At 40.4% G+C, this 12,370-nt stretch overlaps 1 protein-coding gene and 1 long non-coding RNA gene across 5 annotated transcripts in view; one reads left to right on the top strand and one right to left on the bottom strand.

Moving 5' to 3' along the window:
• Positions 1-4,340, bottom strand: part of BCL2L14 (BCL2 like 14) — a 36,999-nt gene extending 32,659 nt beyond the window's left edge. Inside the window, exons 1-2 of one of the 3 annotated variants that reach the window (XM_053225834.1) lie at positions 4,204-4,340; positions 2,245-2,297 (exon numbers count right to left, since the gene is read on the bottom strand). In XM_053225834.1, coding sequence (XP_053081809.1) covers positions 2,245-2,276 — 32 coding nt within the window. In that variant the 5' untranslated portion in view covers positions 2,277-2,297; positions 4,204-4,340. Of the gene's footprint in view, positions 1-574; positions 783-2,244; positions 2,304-4,203 lie in introns of those variants that run through there. The other 2 variants (XM_015061704.3, XM_015061703.3) reach the window with 2 other exon arrangements.
• LOC113592971 (uncharacterized) overlaps positions 1,941-12,370 on the top strand; it is a 40,655-nt gene continuing 30,225 nt past the window's right edge. For both annotated transcript variants that reach the window (XR_008300120.1, XR_008300121.1), the window contains exon 1: positions 1,941-4,662. This is a non-coding gene — a long non-coding RNA (uncharacterized LOC113592971). The remainder of the gene's footprint in view (positions 4,663-12,370) is intronic.

The following is a 12,370-nucleotide window of genomic DNA, read 5'->3' as shown; positions in this document are numbered from 1 at the left end:
AGGGGGGTGTCTTTGATGAAGTGCACGTTTGCTCCAGCACGGTTTTTGACAAAGATGCTCGTGAGACGCATGTGAAAGTTGGAGAATTGTAGTCTCGATGACGTTGTAATCGCAAAACTTTCTGGATATGTTTCTACTCATTTATCCTTGAAGCGTGTGCTGACGGAATGAAGGGCCTGACCTCTCTGGGTCATTTTCCTTTTTTTAAAAAAAGCTTATTTATTTTTTGAGAGAGATACAGTGTGAGTGGAGGAGGGGCAGAGAGAGGGAGACAGAGACAGAGAGAATCCCAAGCATGCTCCACACTGTCAGCACAGAGCCCCACGTAGGGCTCTAACCCAGGAACCACGAGAACATGATCTCAGCCAAAATCAAGAGTCAGACACTCAACCTACTGAGCCACCCATGTGCCCCCAGATCGTTTTCTTTTTCATCTCCTTTCTTCCCTAAGTGTCTGAGCTTGGGCAGATCGCTAAACTTCTCTGGCCTTTCAACATTATGTAAAAAAATGCCTCAATCTATGTATGACTACATGAATAATTCGTTCATGTATGCCTAGAGGGATATAATTTACCTCTGAGTTCTGTCCTTGATTCTGTTTGACATTTTTTGTGATTGACTTAGATAATGGCAAGTTTCTAGATGATGCAAAGAGGTGGGAAAGCATATGAATGAGTTCTGGCCCCAGAGTCAAACAGTCTTGGATATGAACCTTGGGTCTGTCACTTCCCGATTGGATATTGAGCAAGTCTCTTAACTTCACTAGCTTTGATTTTCTTTTCCCTTAAATGAGAACGATAGTAACAACAACAACAATCACAAAAGACTTCGTGTAAAGACAAAACTACTATAGAAGATACTACATGAAACACATTTAGTTAATGAATCCTCCACTAACCATTAGCTGTTCATGTTATATTATTACTAAGCTGGGAACAGGAACGTTGGATAACATATCATGTTTCAGAATTACTGTAGGGTGAAACCAGGAGCTACTACCGAGAATCGAAAAGGCTTATGAACAACCCGGCATCTGGGATTCACCAATCCACTGCATGCGAACAGAATGGGAATGACCTGGTTTAAGAGCAGCTCCTGTCAAAAGCCTTTTAGGGGCTTTAGGTGACTGCTAGCTCAGAATGAATTGATGTGGCATGGCATCCAAGAAAGCGGATGTCTTCGGCTGGGTGAATGGGAGGGCAAAAGAAGCTACAGTTGAACAGTATTCTCACCCTTGTAAGGGAGAGCATGCCCACAGAGCTGTGCTCAGTTCTGCCCTTGTGTTTTTAACAAATGTTTATTTATTTATTGAGAGAGAGAGCACGAATGGGGGCAGGGCAGAGAGAGAGAGAGAGAGAGAGAGAGAGAGAGAGAGGGAGAGGGAGAATCCTAAGCAGGCTCCACGCTGCCAGAGCAGAGCCCAGTGCGGGGCTCGATCCCACGAACTGGGAGATCTTTACCTGGGCCCAAATCAAGAGTTGGATGCTCATCCGGCTGAGCCACCCGGGTGCCCTGCTCTTCTGTTTTTTATTGAAGAAGTAAGGTAGGAAGCTAGACTACCTGAGTTCAAATCCTTGCTCAATGAACTCGGGCAAGATATTTGATCTCTCTGTGCCTCCGTTTTCTCATCTGTAAAATGGGAATAATAAAAACTTGTACTTATCTCATAGGGCTGCTGTGAGGAGTCCATGGGATGTAAAAGTAAATATGTCATGCTTCCAAAGGTGTCTGGCTCATAGTAACTGCCAGTCTAAGAAGGACATTGTCAGTGTCCCAACATGACACGGTCAGAATGGTGAGGGGTGCAGAATCAGTGTGACAGGCAGAATAGTGAATGGATTATCCTCCTCTTATCCCCCCACCTCCTGTCCCAAACACATATGCCACTCCCTTGATATAGGCAGGGCTTCACAGGTTTGGACTCTTGCCTAAATTGGAATGCTCAAACTCACACCCTATCGGGTCTCTAGCACCAGACATTAGAGATCATTTAGTTTAGGGCCCTCACTTAAAATATGCTCAAGGTCAAGTAGGAAGTTGAGAGCCGAGGTCCTCAAGCCCATGTCCTCTGCTTGTTTCACTCCCCACCTGCCTCCTTCCCTCCATCTGCTTGTCAAAGTCTGGCAAGCCCCAGCTCAACTCCCACCTCTTCTTAGAAGTCTTTTTTCAGATCCCCCAAGGTGAACTGGTCTACACTTTCCCCATAGCTACACCATGGCAAGCTCTGAACATTTTTTATAATACTTACCAGTCTTCTTGGTATTAGAGTTCACCATCCATGCTTCTGTCTTCGCCCGGTTTGCCTGAAGAACAAAGACACAATTTACTCACTTCGCATGTGCACTGTGCTCTGCTTACATCAAGGCCATCATGAAACGCTCATTGACTTGATTATTAAGGTTGTGTAATGTGGACCATTTATCTTAGAAGAGAGAAGATTTAGCAGAATGGAACTGGGCCTCATGGGGAGGAAGGATTAGATTTAGCTACTCCGTTCCAGAGAATAGAACGAGGGCAAGCAGTAGAAGTCACCAGGGGGCAGATCTGATCTGTTTGGTTGGAGAGAATCCTTCACAGGACAGGCTTTTATTTATTTATTTATTTATTTATTTATTTATTTATTTAAGTTTATTCATTTTGAGAGAGAGAGAGAGAGAGAGAGAGAGAGAGAGCATGCACCGGGGAGGGGCAGAGAGAGAGGGAGAGAGAGAATCCCAAGCAGGAATCCCAAGAAAGCCCGGCAGGGGGCTCGATCTCATGAAACAGGAGATCATGAGCTGAGCCGAAACCAAGAGCTGGACATTTAACCGACTGAGCCACCCATGTGCGCCATGACAATCCTTGAATAAGGAGATGGGTGTCTCATGAGAAGTGAGATTCCATCAGTGAAATTGTTCAAGCAGAAGCGTCATGACCACCGTCGGTGATGAGGAAGACAGGAATATAGGATACATCCCTGAGATTCCCCGTTGGCTCTCTGTGTTTCAACATCATAAAGATCTTGGTGCCATGTTAGGGTTCACGTGTAGTCACAGACACAGTATTATGAGGGGTGCACTAACAGGTTTGAGACCGAGTCCGGCACACCTGGGTCCAGGTACAGCTGGGTCTCAGCTTGGCTCTCACCAGTCCAGTGTGCAGAAGGGACGGTACCTCCACAAAAAGCCAGCCCCTTTCCCCACTCCCTGTGTTGCTTGCCATATCCCCTCCCTCACCTTTCCCCATTCTGCTCATTTCTGTCCTGTGCACCTGCAAGGTCAGCTTCATGCTGAATTTTACTACAGTGAAAAGTCCTGAGTGTCTCACGGTTGTGTGCTGAAACCTCTCAGCTTAGCCTCGGGGTGTAGTGTTATATTCAAACCTTTTCGAGCATTTCCACATAAAGGCCCTGAATCCATCTTTTCTAGGCTCTTAGCCTTGGAGCTATAGTTTTTCTGTTTCTTCTGGCCATTCCATTCCATTTTCAAAGTATGGGTCTAGCTATTACTTTTCTGGCTGGGTCCCAGGTAGACTTTTGTAAGCTTCCAGCCACAACCTTTCCATTTTCATGGGCTTGTCACCATCAAGTAGGTACCCCTCTGGTATTGCTCTCAGGATCCCGTTTTCCCCATTTTGGGGGCTCCCGTCTGAGACTTCTCCCCAACCGCTGCATACCCAGGTATTGATTGTGATCTCCCATTGACCCCTCTCCCCCAAGGTCTACCTAGTTTTCTTTACAACACAGTTTGGCTTCCTACCCATGGCCCTGAGTTCCTCTGGCATCTGGCCTCGTTTGTAAGGTTCTCGCTCAGAGGGTTCAGGTCAGTAGAATATCCACCATTCATCAGCCTGATACGTTTGCAATCTCCAAAGTATCTACCTTCATAACGTTCATTTCTAGGTAATATCAAACTTAAGAGTGGGTTCTATTTCAAAAGTTCATTTGTTTTTTTATTTTAATATTTTTATTTATTATTTATTTGTTTATTTATTTATTTAGAGAGCATGTAAACACGGGGAGGGGCAGAGGGAGAGAGAGAGAGAAAGAGAGAGAGAGAGAGAGAGAGAGAGAGAGAGAGAATCCCAAGCAGGCTCCCTGCTCAGTGTGAAGCCAGATGTGAGGCTTCATCTGATGACCCTGGGATTATGACCTGAGCCAAAATCAAGAGTCAGATGCTCAACCCAGGCGCCTCTCAAAAGTTCATGTGTAAAGGACTTGTTTAGAACTCACATTTTTTCCTTGCCGTAATGTTCTTCATGGTGGTTAGTTTTGCCAGGCCAGTCCAGGAGAACCCATCTAACCTTCAGGATTAGGCTGGACTGCCAGGACCACAGAATGATTAGGAGTAATAATAGGTGAACAGAATACAATCATGGAATAGAACAGTGTTTCTATGGGGAAATATTTTCAGAGTTCTAACTAAGAATGCTGGGATTCCTTTAACTGCCCGCAGTTTGCACCCTTAGTAAAAGAAAACAAAGCCACTACAATTTAGGGAGGGGTTACTCTGCACCAGGTGGGGTAAACTCATTATGTGAGTGATATGGTTTCATCCTCATGTCAACACTGATGGAGAGTGGTGTCGGTACTGCTATTAATCCACATTTTGAAGATGAGGGAATGGAGGCCAAAAGAACTGATCTCAGGGACTTTGGACAGGGATTCTGGTAAAATAAAATCTGGTGAGTGCTAGGAAAGGCACAGGGATTCCAGAGGACGGAAGGGGTGAGAAGAGAATCAGGTGGGGCGACAGAGGGAATAAAGGTTGGGTCAGGGCTGGGGAAGGTGGAGGCAAGTGGCTGTGGACATGACAGGCAGATTGGCTCCGTGTAGGACGGTTATAGACAATATATATTCTCTTCCCCTGTGACGTGTCTTTGGCAGACCCTGTTGGAAGGTGCTTGAAACAACAGAGAATAGCCACGGTCTGCCTATGAGAAGGAAGAGTGGCAATAGGTAGTTTCAGTCCTGGAGGAGATCCAGCATGATGTGGGGGAGCCCTTCAAGGCCCCAGCTGTTCATTGCCCCCTGTGCCCGTGTGCCTATGACTTTGTGCCCTCCCTTCAAGACTAGGATGCTCTGCCTTGTCCTTCGATTCTGGGCTAAGTTGTGTACCTTGCTTCAACCCTTACAATATGAAAGTCAGGACTGAAGCCCAGGCTTGGGGGACTTTTGTCCATTAGAGCTTGCTTTCTTGTACACACTGCATAGTAGCCATGACGACATGTCCAGGCCCGCCTGATGAGGCTGAGAGATACATGGAATGGAGTTCCAGCTGACCCAGAGGGATCCTGCCTTGATCAGCTAAACCCCACACATGAGCGAGGCCAGCTAAGATCAACAGAGCCACCTGGTCTATATCAGCTGAACCTTGCAGACTTCTGAAAAATAAGTGGTTTTTTTTTAATTAAACAAATCAAACTTTTAATTTTGAAATCCATGTAGATTTACATGCACTTGTAAGAAATAAAGATCCCATAAAAAAAAAAAGATCCCATGCACCCTTTATCCAGTTTTCCTCAATGGTAACATCATGCAAAACTATAGTACAGTATCATAACCAGGATAGTGACATTGGCAGAGTCAAGATACAAAATACTTGCATCAGCATGAGGATCCCTCATGTTGCTATTTATGACTACATTCCCTTCCCTCTTGCTCCCACCCTCTCTGTAACCCCTGGAAACCCCCAATCTATCCTCTGTTTCTATTATTTTGTCATTTCAAGGATGTTATATGAATGAAATCATATAGGATGTAACCATTTGGAATTGGCTTTTTTTTCCACTGCATAATTCACTGGAGATATATACCTATGTTATCACATCTGTCAATAGTTTATTACCTTTTACTGCTGAGTAAAGTGTTCCAAGGTATGGATGTACTACATTTGTTTAACCCTTCATCCATTGAAGGACATCTGGGTTGTTTCTAGTTTGGAACTGTCATGAATAAAGCTGCTACAAACATCGGTGTACTATTTTTGTGTAAATGTAAGTCTTCATGTCTCTGAGATAAATGCTCAGGTGCTCAATTTCTGGGTCATAATGGCAGTTGCATGATTAGTTAAAAAAAAAAAAAAGACCCTGCCAAATCCTACCCTTTTACATTACCACCAGCAATGTATTGGTGACCCATTTTCTCTGCATCTTTGTCAGGATTTGGTGTTTATTGTCGCTACTTTTTATGCTTGCCATTCTGGTAGGTAGGTCATGACTTCTTATAGTGGTTTCAGTGTGTATTTCACGGATGAGGCTGAGAGATACATGGAATGGAGTCCCAGCTGACACAGAGGGACCCAGCCTTGATCAGCTAAACCCCACATATAGGCCAGCCAAGATCAACAGAGCCACCTGGTCTATACTAGCTGAACCTTGCAGACTTCTGAAAGATAAGTGGCTAATAATGAAGAACATCTTTTCATGTGCTTATTTGTCACCTGTATATCTGCTCTGGTGAAATGTCTCTTTGTGTGTTTTGTCTGTGTTCTAACTGGATTGTTTGCTTTTTTTACTGTTGAATTTTGAGAGTTCTTAATATATTCTAGATACTCATCTGGTTTTCACATATTTCTCTCCTACTCTGTACCTTGTCTTGTTATCTTCACAAGGTCTTCCACAGAGCAAATGTTTTAAATTTCGATGAAGTCCAATTTATTAGTTTTACCTTTTATGGATCATGTTTTGGGTGCCGAGGCTAAGATCTCTGCCTAGTTCTAGATCCCGAACATTTTCTCCTACTTTTTCTAAATGTTTTACAGTTTTACATTTTACATTTAAGTCTGCAATCCATTTTGAGTTCATTTTTGTATAAAGGGTGAGATTTAGGTTGAGGTTCATTTTCTGATCATGGCTGTACAATTACTCCAGCACCATTTGCTGAAAAGGCTATCTTTTCTCCACTGAGTTGCTTTTGCACATTGTCAAAAATCAGTTTGGCATATTTGTGTGTATCTATTTCTGGTTTCTCCAGTGTGTTCTATTGATCTATGGGTCTATCACTCCACCAATACCATACAATCTTGATTACTATGGATTAATTCCTTCCACTTTTTTCTTCTTTTTTTTTCTTTTAGAAAGAGAGAGTACAAGTGGAGGAGAGGGGCAGAGAGAGAGAATCTTAAGTAGGCTCTATACTCAGCATGGAGCCTGATGCACGGCTTGATCCCATAACACTGGCATCATGACCAAAGCCGAGATCAAGAGTTGGATGCTCAACCAACTGAGCCACCTAGGCACCTCTTTTTCTTCTTTTTAGATATTCTAATTCCATTTAAGGTGTAGAATAACTGCCTATATCTATAAAAAAAATCTTGCCGCGATTTTGATAGGACATGCATTGTATCTGGAAATCGATTTAGGGAAAATTGACATGCATGGTGCATCTTTATCCATATTCTATATTCCATTTATGTTTATCTATCTTTATCTATATTAGCTATATCTTATCACTATCTACTTATGTTCATTTATCTTTATCTACATATCTATATTTCATCTATATTGAATCTTCTAGTCCATGAACACACTATGTCTCTCCATTCAGATTTAAAAAATTTCTTTCATCAGCATTTCAGCATAAAAGTCCTGGGTATGTTTTGGTAGATTTACATCTAAGTGTTTCATTATTTTTGGGGTGATTGGCAAATGGTTATAAATATAAAATGGTTATAAAATATAAAAATTATATTTTTAGTTTTGGTGTCCACATGTCCACTGCTAGTATACAGACATAAAATTGGTTTTTGTATGCTTGTCTTATATCTTGCATCTTTGCTGAACTTAGTACTAGGAGTTTTTGATTTTTTTTTTCTTTTTGCTTTGTTTTCTTTTTTCTTATTGCACAGGCTAACACTTCCAGCACCATGTTGAATAAGGGTGATGAGAGTGGATATCTTTGTATTATTGCTGATCTTGGGGTGGGGGAAGCATTCAGCCTTTCACCATTAAGTATAATGTTGCTGTAAAGCTTTTGGTAGATGTTCTTACCAAATTGAGGAATTTCCCTTCTATTCATATTTTTCTGAAAATTTTTACCATGCATAGATGTTGAAATTTGTCCAATGTCTTTTCTGCATCAATTTATACGATCATGTAATTTTTCTTCAATAGCTTGTTAATATTATACTGATTAATTTTTGAATATTGAAATGGCCTTCCATCCCTGGAATAAACCCCATTTGGTCATGGTGTATAATTCTTTTTATGTGTTGCTAAATTCTATTAGATAATATATATTTTTTAAGGATTTTATATCTATAATCAAGAGGGATATTGGTCTGTAGTTTTCTGGTTTTCTGCCTTTGTCTGTTTTTGGTATAAATCAAGCAAATTGGGAAATATTTCTTCCTCTTCTATATTCTGAAGAGACTGTGTAGAATTGGCATTAATTCTTCAAACATTTAGTAGAATTGTCTAGTGAAACCATCTGGGCCTGGAGATTTCTTTCTTTCTTTTAAGTTTATTTATTTATTTTGAGAGAGAGAATGCTGAGGGTAAAGAGAGAGAGGGAGAGAGATAGAACCCCATGCAGGCTCTGCACCATCAGCACGGAGCCTGATGTGGGGTTTGAACCCATGAACTGTGAGATCACGACCTGAGCCAAAACCCACAGTCAGACGGCTAACCAACTGAACCACCCAGACCCCCCATGAGATTTCTTTCTTTTGAGTTTTAAAATTATGAATTCAACTTCCTTATAGTTATGTGGTTATTCACATGGCTTATTTCATTTTGAGTGAGTTGTGGTGGTGTGTGTGTGTGTATGTGTGTGTGTGTGCTTAGGAATTGGTCTATTTCATCAAAGTTGTTAAATTTATGAATGTAGAATTGTTTGTAGAATTATCTTATTATCCTTTTGATGTCTACAGGAGCTATAGTGATATCTCCTATTTTATTCCCAATATTGGTAATTTGTGTCTTCTCCCTCTTTTTCTTTGTTAGTCTTGTTAGAAGTTAGTCAACTTCATTCTTCTTTTCAAAGAACCAACTCTTGATTTTCTCTATTGTTTTAAATTTCATTGATTTTTGTCCTTATCATTATTTTTAATTTAATTTTTTATTTTTTTAAATTTATATCCAAATTAGCATATAGTGCAACAGTGATTTCAGGAGTAGATTCCTTAGTGCCCCTTACCCATTTAGCCCATCCCCCCTCCCACAACCCCTCCCGTAACCCTCAGTTTGTTCTCCATATTTATGAGTCTCTTCTGTTTTGTCCCCCTCCCTGTTTTTATATTATTTTTGTTTCCCTTCCCTTATGTTCATCTGTTTTGTCTCTTAAAGTCCTCATATGAGTGAAGTCATATGATTTTTGTCTTTCTCTGACTAATTTCACTTAGCATATACCCTCCAGTGCCATCAACGTAGTTGCAAATGGCAAGATTTCATTCTTTTTGATTGCTGAGTAATATATATATATATACCACATCTTCTTTATCCATTCATCCATCAATGGACATTTGGGTTCTTTCCATACTTTGGTTAATGTTGATAGTGCTGCTATAAATATTGGGGTGCATGTGTCCCTTTGAAACAGCACACCTGTATCCCTTGGATATATGCCTAGTAGTGCAATTGCTGGGTCGTAGGGTAGTTCTATTTTTAGTTTTTTGAGGAACCTCCATCCACACTGTTTTCCAGAGTGGCTGCACCAGCTTGTATTCCCACCAACAATGCAAAAGATATCCTCTTTCTCCACATCCTCGCCAACATCTGTTGTTGCCTGAGTTGTTAATGTTAGCCATTCTGACGGGTGTAAGGTGGTATCTCATCGTGGTTTTGATTTGTATTTCTCTGATGATGAGTGATGTGGAGCATTTTTTCATGTGTAGGTTGGCCATATGGATGGCTTCTTTGGAGAAGTGTCTATTCGTGTCTTTTGCCCATTTCTTCACTGGATTATTTGTTTTTTTGTGTGTTGATTTGATAAGTTCTTTATAGATTTTGGATACTACCCCTTTATCTGATATGTCATTTGCAAATATCTTCTCCCATTCTGTCGGTTGCCTTTTAGTTTTACTGATTGTTTCCTTTGCTGTGCAGAAGCTTTTTATTTTGATGAGGTCCCAGTAGTTCATTTTTGCTTTTGTTTCCATTGCCTCTGGAGACGTGTTGAGTAAGAAGTTGCTGTGGCCAAGATCAAAGAGGTTTTTTCCTGCTTTCTCCTCGAGGATTTTGATGGCTTCCTGTCTTACATTTAGGTCTTTCATGCATTTTGAGTTTATTTTTGTGTCTGGTGTAAGAAAGTGGCCCAGGTTCATTCTTTGGCATGTCGATGTCCAGTTTTCCCAGCACCACTTGCTGAAGAGACTGTATTTATTCCATTGGATATTCTTTCCTGCTTTGTCAAAGATCAGTTGGCCATATGTTTGTGGGTCTATTTCTGGGTTCTCTATTCTGTTCCATTGATCTGAGTGTCTGTTCTTGTGCCAGTACCATACTGTCTTGATGATTACAGCTTTGTAGTATACCTTGAAGTCTGGGATTGTGATGCCTCCTGCATTGATTTTCTTTTCAAGATTGCTTTGGCTATTTGAGGTCTTTTCTGGTTCCATACACATTTTAGGATTATTTCTTCTAGCTCTGTGAAGAATGCTGGTGTTATTTTGATAGGGATTGCATTGAATATGTAGATTGCTTTGGGTAGTATCAACATTTTAGCAATATTTGTTCTTCCTATCCAGGAGCATGGAATCTTTTTCCATTTTTTTGTGTCTTCTTCAATTTCTTTCATAAGCTTTCTACAGTTTTCAGTGATTAGATTTTTCACCTCTTTGGTCAGATTTATTCCTAGGTATTTTATAGTTTTTGGTGCAACTGTAAATGGGATCGATTCCTTGATTTCCCTTTCTGTTGCTTCATTGTTGGTGTATAGGAATGCAACTGATTTCTGTGCATTGATTTTATATCCTGCAATTTTGGTGAATTCATGAATCAATTCTAGTATGTTTTTGGTGGAATCTTTTGGGTTTTCCATATAGAGTATCATGTCATCTGCAAAGAGTGAAAGTTTGACCTCCTCCTGGCCAATTTGGATGCCTTTTATTTCTTTGTGTTGTCTGATTGCAGAGGCTAAGACTTCCAATACTATATTGAATAACAGTGGCAAGAGTGGACATCCCTGTCTTGTTCCTGACCTTAGGGGGAAAGCTCTCAGTTTTTCCCCATTGAGGAGGATATTAGTGTTGGGTCATTCATATATGGCTTTTATGATCTCGAGGTATGCTCCTTTTATCCCTACTTTCTTGAAGGTTTTTATCAAGAAAGGATGTTGTATTTTGTCAAATGTTGTCTCTGCATCTATTGAGACGATCATATGGTTCTTGTCCTTTCTTTTATTGATGTGAGGAATCACATTAATTGTTTTTGGGATATGGAACCAGCCCTGCATCCCAGGTATAAATCCCACTTGGTCATGGTGAATAATTTTTTTAATGTATTGTTGGATCTGGTTGGCTAATACCTTGTTGAGGATTTTTGCATCCATGTTCACCAGGGAAAGTGGTCTATAGTTCTCCTTTTTAGTGGGGTCTCTGTCTGGTTTTGGAATCAAGGTAATGCTGGCTTCTTAGAATTTGGAAGTTTTCCTTCAAGAGAATAGGTGTTAACTCTTCCTTAAATGTTTGGTAGAATTCCCCTGGAAAGCCATCTGGCCCTGGAATCTTGTTTTTTTGGCAGATTTTTGATTACTAATTCGATTTCCTTACTGGTTATGGGTCTGTTCAAATCTTCTATTTCTTCCTGTTTCAGTTTTGGTAGTGTATATGTTTCTAGGAATTTGTTCATTTCTTCCAGATTGCCCATTTTATTGGCATATAATTGCTCATAATATTCTCTTATTATTGTTTTTATTTCTGGTGTGTTGGTTGTGATCTATCCTCTTTCATTCTGGATTTTATTTATTTGGGTCCCTTCCTTCTTCTTTTTGATCAAACTGGCTAGTGGGTTATCAATTTTGTTAATTCTTTCAAAGAACTAGCTTCTGGTTTCATTGATCTGTTCTACTGTTTTTTGGGTTTTTTTGGGGTTTTTTTTGGTTTCAATAGCATTAATTTCTACTCTAATCTTTATTGTTTCCTGTCTTCTTCTGGTTTTGGATTTTATTTGCTGTTCTTTGGCGTAAGGTTAGGTTGTGTATCTGAGATCTTCTTTCTTTAGGAAAGCCTGGCTAGCTATATACTTTCCTCTTATGACCGCCTTTGCTGCATCCCAGAGGTTTTGGGTTGTGGTGTTATCATTTTCATTGACTTCCAGATACTTTTTAATCTCCTCTTTAACTTCTTGGTTAGCCCATTCATTCTTTAGTAGGATGTTCTTCAGTCTCCAAGTATTTACCTTTCCGTATTTTTTCTTGTGGTTGATTTTGAGTTTCATAGCGTTGTAGTCTGAA

Source organism: Acinonyx jubatus, chromosome B4, assembly GCF_027475565.1.
Source record: "Acinonyx jubatus isolate Ajub_Pintada_27869175 chromosome B4, VMU_Ajub_asm_v1.0, whole genome shotgun sequence".
Lineage (NCBI taxonomy): Eukaryota > Metazoa > Chordata > Mammalia > Carnivora > Felidae > Acinonyx > Acinonyx jubatus.
The sequence above is the reverse complement of the archived record's forward strand: the minus strand, read 5'-3'. Positions and strand labels throughout refer to the sequence as shown.